Source organism: Daucus carota, chromosome 6 (genome assembly GCF_001625215.2).
Source record: "Daucus carota subsp. sativus chromosome 6, DH1 v3.0, whole genome shotgun sequence".
Taxonomy (NCBI): domain Eukaryota; kingdom Viridiplantae; phylum Streptophyta; class Magnoliopsida; order Apiales; family Apiaceae; genus Daucus; species Daucus carota.
The window spans coordinates 559,739-586,395 of record NC_030386.2 but is presented as its reverse complement, the minus strand read 5'-3'; the positions used below and the strand labels follow the sequence as shown (position 1 = coordinate 586,395).

At 36.1% G+C, this 26,657-nt stretch overlaps 5 protein-coding genes across 5 annotated transcripts; all 5 read left to right on the top strand.

Annotated features, from left to right (window-relative positions):
* Window positions 1-1,183: 1,183 nt before the first annotated feature.
* LOC108226408 (probable aspartic proteinase GIP2) lies at window positions 1,184-2,844 on the top strand. The gene has a single exon (XM_017401364.2). The coding sequence runs from the start codon at window positions 1,330-1,332 to the stop codon at window positions 2,662-2,664; it is 1,335 nt and encodes a 444-aa protein (XP_017256853.1). The 5' UTR covers window positions 1,184-1,329; the 3' UTR covers window positions 2,665-2,844.
* Window positions 2,845-9,987: 7,143 nt separating this feature from the next.
* Window positions 9,988-11,313, top strand: LOC108225620 (probable aspartic proteinase GIP2). The gene has a single exon (XM_017400548.1). It carries the CDS (start codon window positions 9,988-9,990, stop codon window positions 11,311-11,313), a length of 1,326 nt encoding a protein of 441 aa, XP_017256037.1.
* Window positions 11,314-12,561: 1,248 nt separating this feature from the next.
* On the top strand, window positions 12,562-14,019 carry LOC135146960 (probable aspartic proteinase GIP2). Its single transcript, XM_064078927.1, has one exon. It carries the CDS (start codon window positions 12,749-12,751, stop codon window positions 13,868-13,870), a length of 1,122 nt encoding a protein of 373 aa, XP_063934997.1. The 5' UTR covers window positions 12,562-12,748; the 3' UTR covers window positions 13,871-14,019.
* Window positions 14,020-19,360: 5,341 nt separating this feature from the next.
* Window positions 19,361-20,598, top strand: LOC108225618 (probable aspartic proteinase GIP2). The gene is made up of 2 exons (XM_017400545.1): window positions 19,361-19,481; window positions 19,811-20,598. Exons 1-2 carry the CDS (start codon window positions 19,361-19,363, stop codon window positions 20,596-20,598), a joined length of 909 nt encoding a protein of 302 aa, XP_017256034.1.
* Window positions 20,599-23,356: 2,758 nt separating this feature from the next.
* LOC108227462 (protein REVEILLE 7) lies at window positions 23,357-26,536 on the top strand. Its single transcript, XM_017402608.2, has 5 exons — window positions 23,357-23,487; window positions 24,543-24,674; window positions 24,764-24,875; window positions 25,026-25,087; window positions 25,209-26,536. The coding sequence occupies exons 1-5, from the start codon at window positions 23,467-23,469 to the stop codon at window positions 26,199-26,201; spliced, it is 1,320 nt and encodes a 439-aa protein (XP_017258097.1). The 5' UTR covers window positions 23,357-23,466; the 3' UTR covers window positions 26,202-26,536.
* The last annotated feature ends 121 nt before the right edge of the window (window positions 26,537-26,657 follow it).

Below are 26,657 nucleotides of genomic sequence, written 5' to 3'. Positions count from 1 at the left end.
TGTATACATTTCAAAAGTAGTAAACTTTCAATATACCTATTTTTCATCTAACTTTACTCAATTTTTACATTCTTTTTAGAAATGGTTGGGTCGGAAGGAGTACTGCTCTGTTCTGCACTATCTTCTTTAGACTCAATTTGAACAAAAAGTGCACGAGTGAGTAATGAAATGTGTCTGAAGTTTGATTCTCGACTTCCCTCCCCTCAGTACTTTTTACACTTAACTGTCCGAAAGATGCTACATGGTGTAAATGTACGGGGATGGGAAGAGAATAATACTCTATTTGTTTTTGAAATATAAGTCGTTTATTTTTTTTACGCATTTTTAAGTCATTTGACCACATGTTAAAAATGATTATTTTCAAAATTTTATTTTTTTGAATAAAATTATATGATTGATATTATTATTCTTAAAAAAAAATCAAAAATAATAATTTTAAACTCTCCTTCTTTTATTAAGTTCAGCATTTACGTTAGTAAGAGCAATTGCAACAGAGTTCTAAGCCAAGATCTAAAATAATTTATTAAAAGAGTTGCTCTAACAGTATGCTACTTTCTGAAAAGTTAACATCCACTTTTCATGTCTCAAATTTTAAGGAATGCACAGCCATTCTTCATTCCTTTTTTTTTTTTTATGAATTAAATATTCATTTCTCTCGTTTTTCACACTATTTTTTGTTAATTTAAATTTATTAATATAATAATAACATGGAACAAAAACAAAACAAGGGTTGTTGTTGGAATGATCCTATAATATGTCTTGAATTACCAGGACTCTATATAATAATATTATTTTTAAAAATGTCTTGAATTACCAGGACTCTATATAATAATATTATTTTTAAAAATGTCTTGAATTACCCGGACTCTATATAATAATATTATTTTTAAAGAAACTATCCTCAAGGCTGTAACAAACATGGGTAGGACTTGTGATATTATGAATCGATCTTTCACTTTTGTATCTCAGGAGAATCCTGAATACAACACCCCAAGACACAGTTTTCTCCTTAATTAGTAATGTTATTGTTCTAATTCAATGTAAAGTTTTTGGTTAAGAAACTACACCAGTGATTGCACAACAAAGTAACAAGTGAGCTTTGAAATAGCCCCACAGCATTGATAGCCTGTCAAAATCTGATCTTTCCATCCCATAATATGGTAAAGCTAGTGGCAATTAAATATGGTAAGGCCTTCTTAATTCCCATGTGTCTTTATACTAAACTATGTTACTCATGAGCCAGCCATCAATCTTGACAGATGTGTATTCATACTGCTCTTCTATAAATTGGACTCTGTTTTAGCACAACAAAACCATCTCTCCACCACAATGTCTTCTTCCATTCACCACTATGCTGTAATCTTCTTATGTCTTGCTGCTGCAATCTTTTCTGTTTCGAGTGCTGCCACGTTTAAGAAACCGAAACCCACGGCCTTTCTTTTTCCTATCAGGAAAGACACGAAAACTCTCCAGTACTACACCACACTAGACATTTCCAGTCGAGAAAACTCTGTACAACTAGTGCTGGACCTCGGTGGCCAGCACACTTGGTTCACTTGTAACGCGGAGGTACTTGCAAGCTTCAAGGCCGTCGATTGTCACTCTAGAAAATGTAAAGACTATAAGAGCACCAGCTGCATGCGCTGTGGTTCTGACCCTGCTGTGAATGTAGGCTGCACGGATGATGCCTGTGCTGTCGACTACAGAAATCCATTTAATACTAGAGAAATAGGCCGCGGCCTAGGAGAGGATGCTTTGTTTGTCGACTCTACAAATGGATTATCAGTTGGATTCAATTACCAATCCCCCAAACCATTTCCATTCTCGTGTCTGGAATCAGATGAGTATCTCATCGGAGGCCTGTCCAATGAAACCAAAGGTATGATAGGCCTTATGAATACAACAACTTCGTTACATGCACAATTGTCAACACAGTTTAAGATACCTCATAAATTTGCTCTTTGTTTGCCCTCTACATCTGATTTTATACTTGGTCACATGTTCATCGGTGGGAAGCCATACTTCTATCCGCCTTATAATAAAGACATTGGCAGAGAACTAATCACCGCAAAACTTGTCAGATACCCTGTCAGTACTGCCAACGTATTTTCAGTAGGTGACCCTTTGGATGAATATTTCATAGATGTTAAATCTATTAGCGTCGATCATAAAATTGTCGCCTTTAATGCTTCTTTGCTATCTATCAACGAAGAAGGCACCGGAGGTACTACATTAAGTGCTGTGACTCCTTATACAACATTAGTGACTCCCATATACGAGAGTCTCCTAAGTGCTTTCACCAAGGCTGCAGCGCTTAGGAAGATGAAAAAAGTGTCGGCTGTGGCACCGTTTGGAGCCTGTTACAAAGCTAAATCTGTAGCCAAAAGCCAGACAGGACCTGTAGTGCCGTATATTGATATTGGTCTGACGGGGGGCAAGCAACATTGGAGATTTTACGGTGCCAATTCGATGGTCTTGGTAAAGAAGGATGTTTTATGCTTGGCATTTGTGGATGGAGGGTCGTCTGTAAGAACTTCTGTCGTCATAGGAGGCCATCAAATGGAAAACTATCTTATTGAGTTCGATCTCGTGACCCCTAAAGTGGGAATTAGCACTTCACTTTTATTTCGAAATTCAACTTGTTCTCAGACTCGACTTCTATAGATTTAAGGATCAGTTTCTGGTGCCAGCATCACAAGTAGTGGATATCCATATTTCCTTGTTATGTAACAGGATGTCGAGGGTTTGAGTTTTATTAAATCGATGCCTATAGCTGACTAGAGTCATCTATACGACTCTAGTCGTTTTCTTTGATTGAGCAATCAAACGATGCTTTATATCTTATATGCGTCGCTTCTGTAAACGAGGCACATTTTAATTGAGCACACAAGTCTTGATGTACTTTTGGACAAGCAAAAAATAATTTGCACTGGCAAACCATTTTCTTTGTACTAGAAAACTATGATCAACTACTCCATCATTGTGGCCACAACACTGAAAATTAGTGTTGTGTTTCCGTGTCGTGTATGAAATGGCTTCGTCCATTCCAAATACAACTTCATTACCTGCACAAATCGCGACACAGTCTAAGTTACATTGCATGCCCTCTACATCTGAATATGCACTAGGCCTCCTAAAATGCTGGTTGATCCTGATTACCAAAGCTAGAAGATTGTGTTTTCTGATAGAAAACGGAGAATCTGGCATCAGATACTGTTTTGTTGGATGGGATCTAACTCTAGGACATCGAATCGGACACCTCAGCACCATCAAATTGCTCAATGGCCCTGAAAGTATTATCTCTGAGAATATAAGCCTTTTTGTTTGAATAATCTAAATATTTTTCTCGACATTGATCTACATTACTGTATCTTAACAAGACATAACAGCTAGAATTATCAAAAAAAAACAAAAAAAAAACAACAAAAATCTAGGGTCATATCGAGATCTATAGGACAATTTGACAGAAAAATACAAATGACAAATCTGATCTTATCTGGCCATATCTAGTACCAATATTATAACCAAAACGAATCAGCTAGTACAGCAGACTAATATATAAAATACAAGCTCCCATACTGTCCCCCATGCGCGCTAACTATAATTTACTCATTTTATTTCTATTTCATCATCTCCGTGTCCAATCCAATTGTAAACTACAGGAAGGAAGTAAGGAACAGAGGGAGTATAAGTATCAACAAGATAATACTATATATCCCAAGTTATCAGTTCTCCTTGTACAACTTGGAGTTTTTCCAAGACTCTTTACTCACTCTTAAATATATTTTAAAATATTGGCTCTTAATAGTTTAACGTGTGTTCATCTCCAACAATACTCTTCATATTCACTCTTTATTCATTTTTTATTATTATATAATGTGCTTCGTAAGATAACCTAAATGAAGTAGTGAGAGAAAGAATATATAATATATAATATTAGTTAAGAGTCATTTAGAGCTCTTTATAAGAATGGACTTGGTGATTTAAAGAGCTACTAGGAGTCTCTTGGGGCAACTTTTTTCCACTTCCTCCTCAAAATTCAAGTTAAGAGCCAATATATTTACATCTCTTTAGAGCATCTCCAAGAGGCAAGAGCCTCTTAAATATAATATAGAAAATATAGCTCTTAGCAATTTAGTATAAAGTTAAGAGCATGAACTTCAACAATGATCTTTATATTTTTTCTCTATATCATATTTTATTCATGATGAGCTCCACTGTTACAAAGATCCAAATTCAATAGTGGGGATGAATTGGATGGAAATAATTTTTTATTGATAAAAATAAGTTAAGAGCCAAGTTGTGGCTCCTAAAAAAGTGGAGAGAGAGCACGATTGGATAGCCCAAATGGTTAAGGGTTTATCCTAGAGAATGAGCTCTTAACTTTTTGAAATTCTAAGAGCCTCTTGGAGCTCTAGCTCTAATTTATACATGGCTCTTTATTTTTTCACTTGAATAGAGAGCCTCTTGGAGATGCTCTAACTTGTCAATATATTTAGTTACTTGTGCAGAAAACAAAAGACCAGAATCTGACCAGAATTGTTCTTCATTCTTTCTGAACTATTGGTGCTAGACTTGCTGCTAGTGCTGGCTACATAAGAGATGGTCTATTGTAACACGCATTAAATATTTCCTATGCCAAATGCTAGTCAGGGCCTGTAGACATGGATATCGGTTTGTAGGGAAGCAAGAAGGACTAGAGGTTTTGTGGTGCGAATTAAAAGGCATCAGTGACTAAAGAATTGTTAATCTGTTATGCCTTGCTTTCGTGGATACAGGGCAATTTCCAACAACTTCAATTGTCATTGGAGGGCATCAAATGAAAAATTATCGTCTTGAGTGCGATCTCTACTCCTCAAAGCCGGGATCAGCTCATCACTTCCATTCTGAAATACTCCCTCGACTCAAGTAGATTCTTTAAATACCAAATCAACTTGGATAATTTCTAGCACAGTAGGCCGTAGCCGGTGGGAAAAATATATACTAAACTATATCTTTTAAGTGCTACTAGATTTTATGTATTAATCTCGAAAGATGCTTCATGCTAATATGTACTCTCCATATATGTCGCTGCCATGCACACTCCCCTGTTAACGTTAGATTCATTCTGCGGATCATGTGACCGACAAATTTTTATTAAAGTAGTGTGAAGCTTCCTCAGCTCATTCCCATATGTGCATAAACTAAACAAGACCTAGGTTTGGCCAGCCATCAATCTTGACAAATATGGGTACATACTACTCTATTGTAAAACTAGAATTAGAAAACAGTCGAGCTAAATCTTAAATATTGCTAAATTTTCCCTCTCGGTGGAGACTTTAAATGATTTTCTTACTGGTTTTTTACTAAAAGTTCGGATTTGAAATGGAGCCTTGGCTAGCCCCGCCTTAGGTCCGACACTGTATATAAATACAGGTCTCTGTTGCACTCGGTTTTGGCACTTGATAATAACCATTTCTTCACAACAATGTCTTGTTCCATTCACCACCACTACAGTCTAATCTTCTTATTTTTTGCTATTGCAGTGCTTTCGGTTTCAAGCCACGGGCCTTTATTTTTTTCTATAAGGAAAGACACGAAAAGACTCCAGTACTACACCTTCTTAGAATTTTCGACACGAGGAAACAATGTGCCTCTTGTGATAGATCTTGGTGGCACACACACCTGGTTGTATTGCCCTGGCTTTAAGTTACCAACCTATAAGCCAATTATGTGTGGCTCTAGTAACTGCAAGAAGTATGACAACATTACGCGAAGATGCATGGGCTGCACTTACAATGCCTGTGCTGTCCCTGCTTAATTACAGTGATTTCATAGTTTCTTTTGAAGCCTAAAGCCACGGAGAGGAAGCCTTATTTGTTGATGATACCAATGGTTTTTATTAGTCAGATTAACCTACGAAACTCCCAAACCGTTTATGTTCGCTTGTACAGCTGCTAATTTCTTGGAAGGTCTGACAAATGAAGCCAAAGGTATGGCAGGCCTCGGAAATACATCAATTTCCTTACATGCACAATTGTCGAAATAGTTCAAAGTACCTCATAAATTTGCTCTTTGTTTGCCCTCTACATCTGAATATCCACTCGGCCACATGTTTATAGGTGGGGGGGCCATATTATTTTCATCCATACAGTAAAGACATTGCCAGAGAATTACTTACCACACCACTTGTCGTTAACCCTATTCGTGTAGTCCCTGAGTTTGAACCAGGCAAGCCTTCATATGAATATTACGTAAGTCGATCATAGACCTGTGGTTTTCAATGCTTCTTTACTATCCATCAAGGAAACTTGGGAAGGGGCTGCTCGATTTAATACTGGAGGTACTCTATTAAGTATTGTTACTCCTTACACAAAATTAAGACTTCCATTTACAACGGTCTTGTTAGTGCTTTTACTAAGGCTTCAGAGTTCAGAAAGATGAAAAGAGTAACATCAGTGCCACCTTTTGGAGCCTGTTATAGAGCTAAATCTATAGTAAAAAGCCAGACTGGACCTGTAGTGCCATATATTGATATTGGTCTGGCAGGCAACACGCATTGGAGATTGTACGGTGCCAATTCCATGGTCGCAGTGAAGAAGGACGTGTTATGTCTAGCATCCATCAATCAATTTGAATCTCCAAGAACTTCAGTTGTCATAGGAGCGCATCAAATGGAAAATTATCTCATTGAGTTTGATCACGTTTCCTCAAAGCTGGGGATTAGCACTTCACTTTTGATCTGAAATACAATTTTCCTCAAAGTGGAAAATTATCTCATTGAGTTTGATCAAGACTGTTTAATTTCTTCAATTTCCAAAATAAGTTGTTCTCTGAACTTGTGTCTTCATAATTTTGTTGATGGGCATAGCAGGTTATTATATTCTTCAAGAATTATCATGATGTATATAAATGTGTGGTAAAAGATTTGACTTCTCTCAAATTGAGATCATAATTTTGGGCAGACATTTCTTTCCATATGTTTAGAAACAATTCGGTAAGCCTGCTTATATTTTAGAGGATGCCTAATGTGTTGAGACCACTATTGGTTCATCAGTCGGATGACATACTACTCACCCAAGGATTTCATTCACCTTTTCAAATTCAGACCTCTGAGAGCTCCATCTAATGGAACCAAAGGTGTGACAGGCCCTCGCCCTGCAGATACACCACCGTACCAGTGAGAAAGTGGCTATTTCCGACAAATATAATTTCGACTAGACGCAGTCCTATATATAGTTTTAATCAAATACGGTCGAATATATTAATCCGTTTAAAAAAATGTGGTCAACAGAAATTCATTAACGAAATTTTTGTTGATTTCCTGACACAAATAATATTTTCGACCGAACGTTATTTCGACCAAAATCATGGACGAGAAATCTTTAGCATTCTTTGGAGGTAATATTTTTTTCTTTCAATTGATTATTTTCGATAATTGTGTCGCAAGCTATAATTTCACACGGATATTTTCGGCCGGTTATATTTCCGACTATATTTGGTCGAAAGTATTGACCGTCAGGATATACTGTCGAAATCAGCCGCTTTACATGGTGTGAATTTCATTACGGCAGAAATCACAACACAATTTAAGTTAAAAGTTAAAAGCTTAAATCTAAATCCAAAATATCGGGTTCACTATATCCAAAATTTCAGATTTCGGATCGGATTATTTTGCCTCCCTACTGATAAGTTAAACAAAATTTTCATGTCTTAGTTTAAATTTAAAGTTAAAAACTTGTGTGAAGAGTCTATCGGATATTTAAATTTAAAGTTAAAAGTTTGTTTGAAGAGCCTATGCTCTAAGGGTACTACTCCCTCCGTCCCAATAAGTTATATACATTTGGTGAAGACACGGAGACCAAGAAAAAGAGTAAGAATGAGTAAAGTCAAATGAAAAATGGGTATTCGTCAAAAAAAAAGAAAAAAAAAAAGGGTAAAGTGACGGGATCCATTTGTATTTAATTATAGATTTGTGATAGTGGAGGAAAGTAGTGGGTGTAATAGTGTTTTTATTATTATAAAATGAAGATAGTGGAAGAAAATAAGTGGTGTAATAGTGTTTTACATTATTTAAAGTTGCTATTTTAGGAATGTATAGAAATGATGGGACATCCAAAGAGGAAACTGTATATAAATGACTCGGACGGAGAGAGTACATTTTAGCAGTCCGACTGCTTGAACAAAATCATAGACTTCCATCTACAGAACTCTCGTCAGTACTTTTTGCAAGGCTGCAGCGTTAAGAAAGATGAGAAGAGTCTCATCAGCGTGTAACAAATCTTAATCTATAGCCGATACATACATAGTAGAGGTAATTGCATATCGCACCCCCTAATTATCGTTCAAAAACGATATTGTACCCATACTTTGAGAAACTCAACTCGCACCCCTTATCTTTACAGTTCAAACCCGAGATGCACCCCTCTGCCGTTAACGCCGTTAACTCCGTTAAATCACTATACAAGTAATTGCAAACCGGACCCCCTAACTTACGTTCAAAAACGATATTGTGCCCATACTTTTGGAAACTCAAATCGCACAACCTATTTTTACATTTCAAGAACGATACGCACCCCCCTTTGCTAACTTCCGTTAAAATACTCCATCCGTCTCAATTTACATGTCCTTTTTGCTTTTCGAGAAGTCAAATTGGCTAATTTTTGACCAACTATTAGAAAATATTTATTTATTATTTTAGGAAATAGAAAGTTACATATTAATATAGACTAAATTCACTTCTTGGTGATATTTTTTTTTAAATTTTTATTTAATGAAGATATCCTCAAGTCAAAATGATTTTACATATCAAATTATTTTAAATTTTTAGTGGTATGTGTATTAAGTACTTAAAATATAAACTATTTTAAATATAAAAATAAATATTATGTGATATTTTTATAAAATATACACTTTTATCAAACAAAAATTTGATATGTAAAATCATTTTGACTTGGGGATAGCTTAATTAAACAAATTTTTTTTTTAAAAAAAATCATTAAAAAAGTAAATCTAGTTTATTTTAATATATAACTTTCTATTTCCTAAAATAATAAATAAATATTTTCTAATAGTCGGTCAAAAATTAGTCAATTTGACCCCGCGAAAAGCAAAAAGGACATGTAAATTGAGACGGAAGGAGTATTTTAACGGAAGTTAACAGAATTTAACGGAATTTAACGGAAGGGGTGCGTATCGTTCGTGAAATGTAAAGATAGGGGGTGCGAGTTGAGTTTCTCAAAGTATGGGTACAATATCGTTTTTGAACGATACTTAGGGGGTGCGATATGCAATTATCTCTACATAGTATTAAATTGTCTGGCACCGGAGATTTTATGCTGCCAATTCAATGATCTCAGTGTAAAGTAGTGTTATGCCTGGCCTTTGCGGAAGTTCAATTGTCAGAAAGTGCAACATATATAAAACTATCTTTGTGAGTTCGACTGGTTCCCCAGAGCTGTAAAACTCGACAAAGCGACATTTTAATTTAAGCAAGGATACAATGCAAACCACTGAATCAACGTTTTCTTTGAAGATTAAATTTCATACCATGGATTGTTTTTGCAGATTGTAGAATTTTTTTCAAACTATTGGTAAATTTTTTCCTTCGTAATACTTTTTCAGAGATGCTAAGCTCTGTGAGTACATCATTAGCACTACTATTTCTTTTACAAAATTTGAGACTTCCCATCTATTTATGTATTTTTAATAAAATGTATATGATAGTTCATTCTTCAGATAATTGTTAATATTAATATCAAATACTTTTTTATAGGACTGCTAGAAACTTAGATGTTACCTGCTAGAAATTCAGATGTTACCTCTAATACACTAGCAGTAATATATGGTTAAACCTCCCTCACTTCCTGCCATGCATGTGTTGCTAATACTAAACGGCTACTTGCTAAACCAGGTCTCGAATTCCCGGCCATCAATCTTGACAGAATTGCAGACTACAGCTTCTATAAATGTCGGTCTCTCCTGCACTAGTAAACCACTTGTACAACAATGTCTTCTTTCATTCATCACTGCTTATTATTCTTTGTCATCGCGATATTTGCAGTTTCAAATGCAGCCAAGCTCAAACCCAAGGCCTTCGTTTTTCCTATAAGGAAAGACGCAAATAAACTCCAGTACTACACCTCATTTGAAATTTCCAAACGCGGAAACAATGTGCCACTGGTGCTGGATCTTTTTAGCCAACACACCTGGTTCGTTTGCGACGGCTATAAATTTCCAACCTATAAGCCCATTATGTGCCACTCTGATAAATGTAGAACGTATAACAAAAAAGGGGAGCCTTGCATGATCTGTGAGCCTAATACTGTGTCTCGCACGCCAGGCTGCACTGTCGGGGCCTGTACTCTCTATTCAAATAATCCATATGGTATCTTTTTCGGTCAGGGTGCTCTAAGCCTCGGAGAGGATTTCATATTTGCCATGACTACGAATGGTGTATCAGTAGGAACAACCTACAAATCTCCCAAACCAATATTTCCATTCACCTGTTCAGATGCCAATTTTTTGGGTAATCTATCCAATAAAACCAGAGGTATGGCAGGGATCGGAAATGGAATAACTTCATTACATGCACAATTGTCATCACAGTTTAAGGTACCTCATAAATTTGCTCTTTGTTTGCCCTCCACATCTGAAAATGCACCAGGCCACATGTTTGTCGGTGGAGGGCCATATTATTTTTCGCCATATGGTAAAGACATTGCTAAACAACTGATCACTACACCACTAGTTGAAAACCCCCTTAAAATCAGGGGTGTGACACAATCAGGTGAAGATGCTGAGTATGATTTTTACGTAAATGTAACATCTATTAGTGTCGATCATAAACTTGTCTCTTTCAATGCCTCATTGTTATCCATCGAAAAAGATGGATTTGGGGGTACTTCATTTAGTACCACCTCTGCTTATACAATACTAACTTCTTCCATCTATGAGAGTCTTGTTAGTGCTTTCGTCAAGGCTGCAGCATTCAGAAAGATGATCAGAGTGGCCTCTGTTGCGCCCTTTGGAGCGTGTTTTGATTCTAAATCAATTGCCAGAAGCCAGACAGGGCCTGTAGTGCCATATATAGACATTGGTCTGGCAGGCAACACACACTGGAGATTTTACGGTGCCAATTCAATGGTCGCGGTGAACAATGATGTGCTATGCTTGGCCTTTGTGGATGCACCGTTTGTTAGAAGTTCAATTCACATAGGATCACATCAAATGGAAAATTATCTTATTGAGTTCGATCTCGTTTCCAAGAAACTTGGGATTAGCACTTCACTTTCTTTTCGAAACACAACTTGCAGCCAGTCTCGAGGCATCTAGATTTCATGGATTTAATATAATCCCCAGCATCAGAAGCTAGTTCGAGTCTAGTGAGGACTTTTTTTTTTTTTTTTGATGAATAAGACTGTTTAATTTCTTTTCAAATTGTATTTTCTTCAGAAATATTAGTGTTATTTGTACTTGGAATTTGGTTAAATGCTGATCAGAAGTATCTTTGTTTGTTATCAATTTTTAGACTGGGTGAATTAACAAGGTACTGCTTATGAATATTTTAGCGTTAACCCACCAGTTCTTCATGCCACGTCCTCTGCTAAATTTGGCATAAAAATAAAGGATTCAAGAATTTTCTTACCTTGAATTGTTTTTTTCTTTTGTCATAAAACGGTTGTATTATACCAAGATTGGAAGTTACAATATCCGGATGGACAGAGTTTCCTTCATTCAAGAAAGTATATCATTTAACCGAAAGTAAGCAAGTTACTCCGGATGTTTAGATAATCCTTTCTAGTCTGTCTGTAAACTATGAATCACTACTTAATCTGTCAAGCTTCTTTATATGTGATAAGAGTACAAGAGTACATAGTGATTCGATGCAAAAAAGCTAGTAATTTTGGTGCATTTTTCCCTTGATAAACTTTGCTTTATAAAAACATACAGACTTGCTTAATTTGCATGTCGACTAAATTAAATGTACCAGTGATGCTCTGGCTTTACTTAAAGAGATAACAAGATGCCAGAAGAGATGGTGGTATTTGTTTCAGCCTTTACGGCTTGTAAGTTACTTATAAGTTAAGTCAAACGGGCACATTATAAGATGCCGGGAATAAATATATGTGGGTGTGAATCTCCAAATTCCATGGTTGTTAGACTTTCTGTATGATACTGTATTGACTTCGAGAGGGTCACGTGCCCTTTGCTAGGGTTCGAAACAAAGATATAAGCCTGTTATGATTTCGAAAGGGCATTGAGCAGGAGCAACCAGTACAGGTGGTTTCTTATTTTTATAAGCATACAAATTCTGGTCAAACTAAATTTAAATTACAAATCAAGTAATACAGATCCTTAGAAGGCAATTTATGGACTGTTTTCAAGTGTGTTCATACCATATCTGGTCTTCCATATCCAGCTATTCTGGCAGTACAGTGGCAATAAAAAATGGTACTCATCATGTGTGCTTGTATAATAAACTAGATTCGAATATGGTGGATTCTTGACAGATCTGAAGACTACTCTCCTATAAATGTGACTATGTTCTGCACTAGCAAACCAGATCTTGAAAACAATGTCTTCGTCAAATCGCCATAGTCTAATCATCTTGTTCTCTGCACTTGCATTTTTTTCAGGTTCAAATGTAGCTAATTCGGAAAAAACACAGCCCACTGGCCTTATTTTTCCCATAAGGAAAGATACAGAAACACTCCAATACTACACTACTTTAAACATATCCAAACCAGACAACAGTGTGCAGCTAGTGATGGCTCTTGGTGACCAGCACACCTGGTTTAACTGTGACGACTTTGATTTACCGACTTATAAGTCCATCAGTTGCAACACAGAAAAATGTAAAAGGTACAGGGGCTACGATTGCATGGACTGCAGTCTTCTGATCCCTGTCCCGCCACGCTGCATCAACAACGGATGTGCTGTCACATATGCAAATCCATACGCTTTACAAGCTGTCAACAACAGCCTAGCAGAGGATGCCTTATTTGTTCAGTCTACGAATGGTGTATCAGTCGGATTAACCTATAAATCCCCTCAACCATTTCCATTTTCGTGTTCTGATCTTGTGAGGTACCTGGCCAGTGGAAGCAAAGGTATGATAGGCCTTGTCAACACAACTACTTCCTTGCATGCCCAAATGTCAAGCCAGTTCAATTTACCTCATAAATTTGCTCTTTGTTTGCCCTCTACATCCGAACATTTTCCAGGCCACATGTTTATAGGCGGAGGGCCATACATATTTCCACCGTATTCTAAAAACATTGCTAAGAAATTAATCACCACAAAACTCGTCAGTTACCCTGTCGACACTGACAAAATTTACACAATAACAGACCCTTACGACGAATATTTTATAGATATTAAATCTATCAGCATTGACAAAAAACTTGTCCCTTTCAATGCTTCTTTTCTATCAATCAACAAAGATGGCTTCGGGGGTACCACATTCAGTACTAAAACTCCTTACACAAGCCTACAGACTTCCATCTACACCGCTTTTATCAGCGCGTTTTCTGAGGCTGCAGCTCACAGGAAAATGAAGAGAGTAGATGGACCTTTTGACCTGTGTTTCAATGCCACCAGCATTTCCAGAAGCAAGACAGGACCTGTGGTGCCACACATTGATATCGGTTTCGCAGGGGCCAAGAATGATTGGAGGCTTTACGGTGCCAATTCGATGGTCTCAGTGAGTGAACAAGTGTTATGCCTGGCCTTTTATGATGGAGGAAAATATCCAAGAACTTCAGTTATCATTGGAGGGTATCAACTGGAGAATTATCTTATTGAGTTCGATCTTGTTTCCTCTGAGGTCGGGATTAGCTCTTCACTTTTAACTCGAAATACAACTTGCAGCCAATCCAGAGCTATATGATTAATCTCCTAGAAATAAGTTCTGGTTGGACAGTGTGAGCAATGCCATGAACAGAAGTTTGCACTGTCCTAGATTTGCCGGAGAGTTAATTTAAAAGAAGTTACTTATTATTTTAATTAATAAAGTGCAAATTTATTCTTATAAATTATAAGAGCATCTCTCATGGGGTTGGTTATAAGACATTGTGCTTCGATTTATTGACTATATTGGTCGGTTATAATTAGAAAAGAGTATGCTATTAATATTTTAGATTGTTATAAATAGAATATATCACTTCAGTATGGTAATAAATGAGGTGTAATCTTTCTACAAATTTCTTAGAGCATCTCCAATGGCGTTGGCTATAATCGTTAACTAAATTGGATCTATAAGACATTATGTAAAATTTGTCGAACCTGTAAGACATTGTGCTTCAATGGTATTGGCTATATTGATTGGCTATAATTTAAAAATAGTATGTTATTAATATTTAGATTGTTATAAATTGAATATATCAGTTTAATATGATAATAAATAATATGCAATCAGTGATAAGGAGGAAAATAAATTGCGGGAGATGATGTGGAATTCGCTACAAATCTGTAGCGGATCGACAAATATAGCAATCCATAGGGGGATGGCTATAATTATACACAAGAGGTTGCTGTGGTTGGAGTTCTATTTTTTGTGAATATTGACTATAAAATTTAATTTTGGAAAGCTACGTGAACTTTTAGCTAAGGGCTTGTGAGGGTTGGGGATGCTCTTACATGCCTACGGAGGTTCGACAAATATAGTCATCTAAGAGGTTGGCTAAAATTATAAAAAAGAATAAGGATGGTTGGAGTGTGATATTTTCTAGACATTGATTATAAATTTATTTTTGTTATGCCAATTGCCAAATCACTTTTTAGCCAAGACATTTTCATGGTTGGATAAGTGTTTGTTTGTAATTTAAACCTATAGCTTAGCAAAATTCTTAAAAATTTTAACTTCTTAACACGAAACATTTGGGTTAGAGACTTCTTGATCACATGCCATCGTGGCATTAGCTCAGCCCCTATCCTTTATCGTTGTGAAGATGGAAAATAATGTGACAGGAGAAAATGGACTTTTCAAAAGGTTTCCAAAAATATAATTTCTAGAGCATAATGTAACGTAATTTGTAATAGGGATATCTCTAACACTATTATTAAAACAAGAAATGATATGATACAAGAATTTACAGATTGAAGACCAGATGGATAATGGATCAAACAACAACAAAAATGAAGTATTCACATGTCACTGGAAGAAATTTATTAATATGTTCACGCCTCGGTAAAGTTCTAAGGGAACAAAAACTGTCTACATATTCAGTATTAAGTGCTAGTGGATTCTAGTGTCGTCATATTGATTATTCGTAATCAGTATTTGAAGCATGTTTAACCCTGAATGAAATGATTAAGATATTTATCAAGGACGGTACGAAGTTCGAAATCAGTGTTCGTCATTTGTGAACCAGATTAGTGCACTAAACGCCAACACATATATAGTTGTTAATCGTGTTTATCGAACGGAGAATTGATCAGGTCAATCGATACAAGTCAAAACAATCCTTCAAAATGTTACAGGGATTGACAGCTGCTGATTAATAGACAAATCAAAATGAGTCATCAAAACACTATATATATATATATGAGGAAGATCCTAAGAAAACTCAGTTTATCAAGAAAACCGAGAAACCCACTTAATCACCGTTGATTTTATAATCATAATAACATCATTTTGCTAGTAACATCCAAATTTTATGACCGGAAAAGCTAGTTTATTAAAACTTATCAGATGTAACATTATTCTGATAGGGTAACACATCTATCTGATAGGGTAACAACTCTTTTTAATCAACCCAACAATGTAACAGCTTTATCTCAGAAATAGTGTGTATAATATTCAATGTACGCGTGTAACTTATGATTCATATATAGTGGATATGTAATATGAAACAAAGGGAGTATTTTATAAAAATTCAAAATATCAAAATTACAATGATGTTGAAAATACACATTAAACTTACTCGACATGCTTGATATACACCAAAAATGTTTAGGAAAATTAGCTGCAATTAAACAAAAATGTTTAGGAAAACTAACAGAATGCACCGGTAACTGTCTTAAATGACCAGTTTGAGTTCGTTGACCAACTTGATTTATCGAACCCATTTCAGTGACTCAACCAAGTGGCCACTTTAATCCCTTATTAGCATCTCCGGAGCCATGAAAAGAAGGGTAGTCTCCTGAAAATAAACAAAAAGATATTAAATTTTATAAAAAATAATAAATTGTATTATCATTTTGGATACTACTCTTGTGATTTTTTAACTACCCGCGGAGTTAGCATTAGGATATCATTAAACCTCCTCGCACTTCCAAAATCATAAATCTTAAGTCTAGGCACCTGAGTGAATGATATTTCTCTGGTGAAGATAAGTAAGAGCTCATAGAAGCTGCCTGATCCAATCATATATACACAAATAATAATATTAATGCACAATAATAGCATAGAATTTAGATACAAGTGATACGGTAGCGTATAATTTGGACACAAATGGTATTCTTATTACCTTAATGATTTCATTAGTGATTATTCCCTTCTCCAAAGATACCAAAAAAATGGCAATCTACACCAACATCCTCTAGTAGCATGTAAACTTTTCCTTTGTAAGACAACACCTTCTTCAACTTTATAATATTGGCGTGCCAAACAACAACGATATTTCTCTAGCTATGTTAGAAGGTATGCTATTATCCACCAGTTCAACACATTTCATAGCAAATTCTTCACGAGTCTCTATCATAGACTAAATACAATTCTCCACATGCCCCTACTCCACGAATATTAGTTTGTTTATATCTAATGAATGGATTCACAAAATCAGACTTGCTCGAGACTTGTAAATATGACATAAATCAAGCGAATTGTCAAGACAAATAGTAATATAGAATTTATTAATACTATTGTTATCATTAGGTAGTAGGTATTAGGTTACTTAATTCATTTACTTGAATCATTAAAATTCTAAAAGTGCTTTATATAGCCAAGACAATCATATCATTATCATTATTAATAATATCATCATCATCATCATCATCATCATCATCATCATCATCATCATCATCTAATGGAGTATATGAAAATGGATGTTATCCTCTCTCTTATTTGACATGAATCAGAACTAATATTAACATTACCGTACTTAAGTCATTTACTTGAATCAAAAACTATATCTTCACAGTCTATTCTCAATCTCTTCTATTTATTTATATCTAAAAATCTATCATTTACTTACGGTTTTGTGTTGCTTTATTATCATATAAACCAAAAAATACTAAAAAGAGATACAAACATATAAAAGACCTGACCGAGTTTGTTATTTTACACCAAACTATAAAAAAGATTGCAGAAAGGGGGGTTGCATACAATCTTTTACAAATTAAAAGATTCAAGAAAGCAAACACAAAAAATTGCACAAAACTAAGAACACCAAGTATTTAAAAATACCGGTGGATTGTTTGATCCACCCGTGAATATATATTAAGAAGAATCTGTAGATTTTTACAAACTCACAACTGCTGGTTTTCAACACTAGAACTTACAATAAAAACTCTAGCTCTGATAATGTTTCGAACAGTTCTAATGTTGCTACTAATTTGGTTATATATCCAAAGTTTTACAAAGCTAACTTGGATACAAAAACTGCACTCTAAACAACACTTTGCGGTACCACATTTGTCTTATGTATGTATTCTGAATTGTCTTCATCTTTGACTGATCTTCTTCAAATAATCCAAGTTGCATTGCATAAAACAGATGTGTTTCTGTTTCTTCTTTATTGTCTCAAATAGGCTACCATGTCCAAATTAGTGTAATCAACCCATGTGATCTATCAGATTTAAGCTTTAGTCACTTTCAACGGCTGCTTGTTCATCCATTGAAATGTGGCTCATCCGTTGATTGATTTACATTCAGCCGTTGAGAATTCTGGTCATTCATCCGTTGAAAGTTGTGCAGACTTCATCCGTTGAAATATTACTGATTCATCCATTGATCATCCTTCACTTAGATAAAATTACATTGCATTGGATATTTACAATTAGTCATCCTATTCTACCCATCTGTTGATGCATCACAAGAAAATACAAGTACCATTACAACTGATAAAATGATAAAGATTCTAACCTGAACATTTTACATTGTGTTATGTTATCATCAAAAACTATCGATTCCTAACAGAGTTCAACAAAATAAGGGAAAATAAAAGCTCAGAATTGAATATATGTATTACATGTTCAGCTTTCAAAACTCCCTTACTATTGACATTTTCATTGACCTTCTGCAACTCACCAACCAACAGTGATTCAGTTTTTTGAAGCTTTGACATCAAATTTTATCCAATTTGTTCCATCCTTATCAACATATGTTACATTGATGGAAACTTTTACGATTACAAAAACATATCAGCATTTTGATAGTAATGATGAGGAAGGTGGGGATATAGTGATGGTTAACGATATGTACATATGTATCAAAAAGAACTTATTGTTAGTTGGCTAAGTTAGTACTAAGTAAAGTTAAAGAGTTAAAATAAGTTTTTTAAATTTTTCTTCCCACAGAACAATATGACGATAGTTGGGAATAGAATCAAGCTAAATAAAGTTGAATTTGACCGTCGTCAAATATTAAAGATAATATAATGGCATCTTATCTTTCTCTATTCAAGTTTTTGCACGAGTCGATTTGAGCATGATAAAATTCGTATGGAACTATCAATTATTATTTCTTTTTGAAAAAACACACTTGCAAATTTATAACTTTATCAGAATCAAGCATACAGACGATAAAGTCCGGAGCAGTGTATAGCCACTCTGTGGACCTAACATAGAATATGAAACTCTTGCTAAGTTATGTGCTACCATATTCACATATCTATGAGCAAACAAGACTAACACTTCATCAAAGTGTTTAAGTAAATCAATACAATCTTCAACGATTGCATGAAAGTAATTGTATTTCCCCGGCTCCCATTAACTGCATCAACCAAGAGTTTTGCATCGCACTCAAACACACACTTACTGCTCTTCCAGTCCTTTGTCCAGGTTAGGCCCTCCTTTAGACTTATGGTCTCTGCTTCTCGCGGATGATAACTTCCCTGGACTACATTGCTTCGGGCACGAAGAAAATTACCTCATTCATCTCTAATAATGCATCCTACGCCTACCTGTTCAGTTCCCAAAACACAAGCTGCATCTGTGTTTATTTTGATCCACCCAGCGGGTGGTTTACACCGCCTCCGCTCCACTGTAGATTGTTGTGCTGTTCTTTCTGCCCTTCCTTCCCAAGCTTTCTGCCATTCTATTAACATACTACTCGGTTTTGATCTTACTCCGAAAGCCGAAGTGTTAACACGGTTCCAGACCCAATTGTTTCTGCGTTGCCAAAGATTCCAGCACAGTAGACTTACCATAGGACGTCATGGGATTGAATAAAAGTCCAATGGACAGACTGAAGAAGCAAATAGGAATATTGATGGAGGATCTGTGGACTGTCCAAATCTGGCCTCACAATGACGAAATCCAGCCATCAATCTTGACAGGTGTTTTAAAATCGAATTTTTTGAACACATTATTGATCTGGAGACCACATTCCCTCAGTTGTTTACAGCGGAAACAACCACGTGGAGCTCGTGATAAATATTGTAGGCCAACATACCTGCTTCAGCTGTGAGTCTGTGACGCGTTAGCAACCTATCGTCCCGTCATTTGTGGCTCTAAGATATATATGGGCGACGGATGCATACACTGCGCTCTTCCTAGCACGAGCACTCCAGGCTGCATTAAAGATGCCTGCAATGTCAACTCCTACAATCCATTAGGCCTCGGAGAGGATGCATTATACGTTGAGTCTATGCCAATGGATTATCAGTCGGATTAAGCTACCAATCCCCTGAGCCATTCCCAATCACATGTGCAGTTTCAGATCTCCTGAAAGGTCTATCTAATGAAACTACAGGTATGGTAGGCCTTGCAAATCTAACAACTTCATTACCTGCACAAATGTCGACACAGTTTAAGCTACCTTACAAATTTGCTCTCTGCATACCATCTACATCTGAATATGCACTCGGTCACATGTTTATATGCGGATGGCCATATATTTTATTACCATACAGTAAAGATATTGCTAAAGAATTGATCACCACACAACTTTCCATTAACCCCATTAGTACTACACTGGTGTATACAACTGGTGACCCTTCGGATGAATATTCCATAGATGTTAAATCTATTAGTGTTCATAACAAACCAGTAACAATTAATGCTTCTTTGCTATCCATAAACAAGGAAGGCTACGGGGGTACCAAATTTAGTACCATTACTCCTTATACAAAACTAGAGACTTCCATATATAGCAGTCTCGTTAGTGCTTTTAGCAAGACTGCGGCACTGAGAAAAATGAAAAACGTAGCATTGGTCGTGCCATTTGGAGCTTGTTTCAATGCAAAGAATATAGACAAAAGCCAGACAGGACCTGTAGTGCCTTTCACTGATATTGGTCTAGCAGGTAACAAGTTTTGGAGATTTTACGGTGCCAATTCAATGGTGTCAGTGAGCAAAAAAGTATTATGTATGCCTGGCATTTGTGGATGTGGGATCATATCCAAGAACCTCTGTTATTATAGGAGGGCATCAAATGGAGGATCATCTTATTGAATTCAATCTTGTTACCTGCAGGGTGGGAATCAGCACTTCACTTCTAACCCGAAATACGACTCGCTACCAATCTAGAGTCATATAGGATTTTTGGACACAAGTTCTGTTTAGATATTGCCCCTAGTCTTTTCAGAACATGTTCATCTTCTGAACTTGGGATTTTGTCGAACTGCTAACTGCTGAATAAGCTGTTACAGTGTTTAAAATAATGATATATTTTTGTTAATCAGGAAATAAACCAAAGTAAGTCTATGGGAGATTAATGTTACAGCAACAAACTAGACGCAATCTGCAATCCGTGTAAAATGTTAAGATGTAATTGATTACTGGTAAATATAGAAAATCAGAGCAAAGTAAAAACATTCATCATAAGCTATTCAGTTTTTGAACTTAGAAGTGCAGCCTTAGGTAATTAAGTTCAACTCCTCAACTAAGAATAAGGAAATTACATCTGGATTTTGAGAGTTCTATCCATTTCTCTCGGTCTGAGGTACTAAGCTAGCATCATTTAAACAACTTTCTAATTTACGCGCGTAAAAGATCAACAGTTCTGAAACAATAAACACAAGTTCACCTGCAGAATTGTCTAGGCGAGTGAAAGTTTCATCTATTATTAGCATATACTAATTGTTCCGTTCATTTTCTGGGATGATCAACTATATTCTCAGCATATACTAATTTTCTAGTTCATTTCCTACAAGATCAACACATAAGGAGTGAGGGAGAGAGTATGCACATGCATCTCAAAATAAGTTTTCTACATAACAGTTAACACAAAGAAGAGGAAACAAATGCTGAGAACGATACTAAAATCTTTAATTCTGCTTAGTTATCATTTTTACTAGAACTATGAACATCAACCAATCTTCAATGCGAAGACCTATTAACATCAACCACATTTCTGGGTGCAGAACACTCTACAGACGATCAATATGGAACTTTATAATGCAGCACACATTTCCGTCGATAGCCTGCACAGTTTTTATGTATAAGATTTTAGGCTTAATGACCTTGTAGCCCTTGAAGTTTGGGTGGAAGTTCCGATGCGGCCTCGAAGTTTAAAAACGTACTCCCTCCGTCCCAACAGGTTCTTTACAGTTACCTCTTTTGGACGTCCCATCCATTTCTTTACATTACAAAACTTTCCCAAAATAGTTAATGGGTCCCACCACTTTATCACTTTTCCTTCCTTTTCACACTACTTTTACTCCACTATCTCTCTTTTATATATTAAAAATCGATGGGTCCCACCACTTCACCCACTTTTCTTCCTCTTTTTCACTACTTTATACATATTTCTTAACCTCCGTGCCCAAACCCAATGTAAACAATTGGGTGGGACGGAGGGAGTATCTTTCAACCCTCAAAGTATCTTTTTCGTACCTTTCAGCCCTTATGGCGTATACGGGTTTATAATGGGGTGGACAAAGTTGACATTTCACACGTGAGGGTTAAAAGGGGCATTAAACATTAAGGGTTAAAAGGAACATCTAATGTATTTTAATGTATTCTTTAGGGGTTAAAAGGAACGAGATGTATACTTTAAGGGTTAAAAGGTACGCCCAAACTTTACCCCGAATGTGAATTGTCAAGTTTATCCCCCGATTTATACCGGTATTTTTGAAAAGGGCTAAAAGGTACGACAAAGATACTTTGAGGGTCGAAAGGTACGTTTTTAAACTTCGAGGCCGCATCGGAACTTCCACCCATACTTCGAGGGCTAAAAGGTCATTAAGCCAAGATTTTAAGTATACTCTTGAGCACTATGGACTGAGAATTTGAAATGATCATATCAACAAGAAAGGAGTGATCTTTTGAGGATTCTCAAACAACCAACATTGCATTCTGCATGCTTTGTGCATCATTTCTGATTACTGATAAGTACTTTGTTTATTGTCCGCCCAGCAATTTATATTAAGAACTCAGTATGACTCAGCTCAGAAGTTTTACTATCAGTCATTGGCAATTTTATTCTTGTTTTTCAATGTAAACTTCTAAAGTAACTCAAATTTTAAGTTCTGGAGGCTTTAAACTTAACAGTTTTAAGAACCCTACATAAATTGTTCTTTTGATATTTTGACTTTTTTGTGATATACTATTATTTATCAATGATTTGGACAATTCTTTAACATATAAGTTAAATAAAGTGGGCCACCTGATATTTATATTTGTTGTCGAAAGGATGGCCAATCAAGAAAATAGCCATTACATCTCTCCGTATACTCGATTTTAAACTCTGGACTAAACAATTTGAGTACTTCTCAAAAAAAAAACAAAGAAACTGGATGTGAACTCAAGATAATAATGTGAATTTGAACTTCAAATTAAGCTCATTGAAATTTTGACATATTTAAATCCGGTTTTAAATTGTTAATTGATTTAATCAGAGAAAATGCAGCAAAACAAATATTTGAATAATTTGAGGCAAATACTTAATCCAGCTATATCCAAAGTGCAAACAAGTGGTGCGAACTAGTGGTGCAAAAATCTGACCATCTGTCACAAGATACTATGTAAATGTAATAATGAAGATATATTTTTGGTGGCCCTGCTTTCAGCTTATTGCTACTTAGAGTACTTGTTTTCATCCCAAGCATCTCTCACAGCCACAAGCTTTGATATTAAACTCATACTTACATTTAGAGAGAGGCCCATGAGGCCATGTGTACCAAACAATCTTGTCCCTTCTCTCTCAGCCACAAGTACTCCAACTCTTTCCTACCCCACTTCACTTCTTGAAATTTCTATACACTTCTTTAAATTTTTCAAGATTTTTTATTTTCTATATATTGACCATATTTGATTCTTTCCCTTCTTTCTTAGTACTATTGTCTTAAATTTGCGAGGACTTTGCATAGGGGAGTGGCAATGATGGTTCAAGAAATGAAGGTAAGTTTGTGATTATTTTATGACAATTTCCATGTCGGGTTGATGCTCTTAAGTACGTACTCTCAATTTATGTGTCATCATGATGTTAGTAAGGATTACATGTATATTTTTTGTAGTGTGGATTGGTTGAATGCATATTTATGGAATAATAATGTGCTGTTATGTTATTGTAGTTGACTAGTTGTGGTTTTTGGTAACTATTGGTATTGTTTGGAGAAAAATTAGTGAATTTTACTATGAACTTGTATCCGAGAAGGTCGTGCTTAGTGCATTAGCTAGAAGTAAGGCCTTTTCTTTGTTAAGATTTTAGGAGAACCGATAATTTGACAAGAATGTGTTGTCACTATATATTCTAATGGTACTATGGTAGTTGCGGCTATGGTATGGAATGGACAGAACATGTCCTAATTGGTTTTCAAGTTAGTCATTGGTTTGATGATGGAGTTGAAATTGCTTTTCTACTATGTTATAAATAGCTGATCACCGATCACATATGCTATGATGATTTGCGGGTTAATAGATTAAGTAGATGATATAGACTCAAATCCCAGTTTAGCAAAACTGTAACATATGGATCATCACAAAGTCCTAGTGTTCTCAGATCACATTTAGGGCAATTATGTCGTCAAGTTTCTGTTGGCATGAAAAATAATTTCAAAAAGATAAACTTAGCATTTCTAGAGTACTAAATTTCGAGAAACTTCTGTTAGGCATAGTTTGCTGTGCTCAATCACATAAGAAATTAACCAGACACATCAGTATTGTTGGAAATTTTGTTAGATGATACATGTGTAATAAGTAGGCTAATTGTTCATATATACGTAGACTTATGGTTGCATATAATGAGGAGAACTGCAGTATGTGGGTGTCGGTGTGTCAATTCTGGTGTTATTAATTGTTTTGGATCTGAGCTTATGATTCATCAGCAGTATAACCCGTATACTTTTATTTGACTCTACCATAGATAGCTTAGTCTCTGATGAGAAGTAATACTTCAGAGTCCTTTCCTTTTTTGACGCTAATAAGGCCACACATATTTTGTGTTTCATCTACAGGGTGAAACTGAAAACACGGGCCAGAATATCTCTGATATGTGCAGACATGAGTTTCCTACTGGTGGCAACTTGCAGTCCGAGACATTAGACCCCAAACCTCTCAGTTCCTTTGAGAATGAATATATGCCAAAGGTCTCATCTCTATCTTGCTGCGTGCTAGTTATATTTTAAGGTGTTAATTTAGTTCAAATTAAGAATGGTCTGCCTTTCCTTCTAAACAGGTCAGGAAGCCTTATACAATAACAAAGCAGAGAGAAAAATGGACAGAGGACGAGCATCAGAGATTTCTTGAAGCTTTAAAGCTGTATGGCCGTGCTTGGCGGCATATAGAAGGTGAACTTTTCACAACGTTTACTGAAATTATCATACTCTTGACCGGTTTCCTTAATCTGATTATTGTTTGTGTTAATGTATTGTAGACTCTCGTACCATAATTGTTTCAATTCAATCTTTGAACCCCCCGTTTCATATTTACATACACAGAACATATAGGCACAAAGACGGCAGTTCAAATTCGAAGCCATGCTCAGAAGTTTTTTTCTAAGGTAGATCTTAGTGTGATTCAGTTAAATGTTTTTATGTATATATTGGTTGCTAAATCATTTAGGATGAAACTAGGTTGTTTACAATGCTTTTATGTAACTTGGTTACGTATTTACTCTTCAGGTTGCACGAGATTTGAATTCTGTGAGTGCTAGCTCCCAAATTTTGGTTGAAATTCCTCCCCCTAGACCTAAAAAGAAGCCTCTCCACCCATATCCCCGTAAAGTGGCTGACCTGCTTATGAAACGATCAGTAGTTTCAGATCAGCCAGACAGATCTTTGTCCACCAATGCCTCTCTTAATGACATGGAGAACCTATCTTCAACTTCAGTCCTGCCTACGATTGGTTCAGACACGACTTGCCCAGCAGTTTCAGAACTGAATACTCATTGCCTGTCACCAATATCATGCACTTCCAACCCTCCTTCTGGCAATACGTCTTCAATGGAAAAAGATCACGAGGGCATGACATCTCATTCATTTGCAACAGAAAATGAATCACCACCGTCGGTCCAAGAGATTCCTAGCTCTAAGACAGAGAATTTATCACCATCTTCAAGCATCAAGCTATTCGGAAAAATGGTTCTGATAGCAGATTCAAAAAGGCCATCTACATTAACAGAAGAGTGTAATGATTTCTTCTCAAAAAGAGCCCATGACGATAGACTCGTTGAACAAAACAAGAAGCTCCTTGAAGCAATCCCAACAGATAACATGGAAAGTCAGGTGTCGTATGAGTTGCTCTGCAGTAGCACGCGGACCTGTGAAAGCCTGTACGAAACCAAAGGGAGTTTAAACAAAGAAAAGAGGCGCACAGATGCAGTTTCAAGAACTTTTCGAGCTGCTGTGAATCTGTCCTTGGAACTAAGATTAGTAGATGAAGGGACTGGAGATCTAAGCTCCTTATATTCAACCAGCAGATCATACAATGAAATATATGGTATACAAACATACCCTGGTACTACTAATGGGTCTCAATATCGAACTAACATTCAGCCAAGGATGAACAGCAGGGGATTTGTCCCGTACAAAAGATGTGCCGAAGAAATTGACACACTGTCACTAGTAAATGTTTCTGAAGAAAGCAAGACGAAAAAGATTCGTGCTTGTTCTTAGTACCCCCTCGCAACATTTGAGCTTCCTGTTGACGTGTGTTGCAGTCAATTACAGATCATGTAGCACTAGAAAATGTTTAAGCAAGCTAAAGATCGGAGAACGGTGAAATTATAACTGATAAAAAATGTACAAGATTTTCAGTCTTCATTGTTTGGATTTTAGATTTGCCGATGTCCCAGAGGCCTAATGGTTATGGGATTTGATGATAGTTAGAGTCCTGCATGCAATGCCTCGTTTCGCAAATTTTACAGTCACCAGAGGAACTAGAACTCCCCTGAAATCGGTTGTGGCGTATAGCTCCTTGGTTAATTATATACAAGTGTTTGTTTCCGGTACTATGCAACTAGAAAGGTACATATTTCATCATACTAACCTCGAATACCAGGCGTGTTCCTCTATTTTGCAGTAAATGGTGTTCAAGGGTTCAAGTCCATGACAAACATATGAGCCCCTCGG

Bases quoted from the DNA above. Each gene is read 5' to 3' on its own strand.
- LOC108226408 (XM_017401364.2), top strand. From the start codon at position 1,330: ATGTCTTCTTCCATTCACCACTATGCTGTAATCTTCTTATGTCTTGCT.
- LOC108225620 (XM_017400548.1), top strand. From the start codon at position 9,988: ATGTCTTCTTTCATTCATCACTGCTTATTATTCTTTGTCATCGCGATA.
- LOC135146960 (XM_064078927.1), top strand. From the start codon at position 12,749: ATGGCTCTTGGTGACCAGCACACCTGGTTTAACTGTGACGACTTTGAT.
- LOC108225618 (XM_017400545.1), top strand. From the start codon at position 19,361: ATGGGATTGAATAAAAGTCCAATGGACAGACTGAAGAAGCAAATAGGA. The intron at 19,482-19,810 runs GTGTTTTAAAAT...ATGGATTATCAG, and splicing joins CCAGCCATCAATCTTGACAG to TCGGATTAAGCTACCAATCC.
- LOC108227462 (XM_017402608.2), top strand. From the start codon at position 23,467: ATGATGGTTCAAGAAATGAAG. The intron at 24,675-24,763 runs GTCTCATCTCTA...CCTTCTAAACAG, and splicing joins AGAATGAATATATGCCAAAG to GTCAGGAAGCCTTATACAAT. The intron at 24,876-25,025 runs GTGAACTTTTCA...TTACATACACAG, and splicing joins TGCTTGGCGGCATATAGAAG to AACATATAGGCACAAAGACG.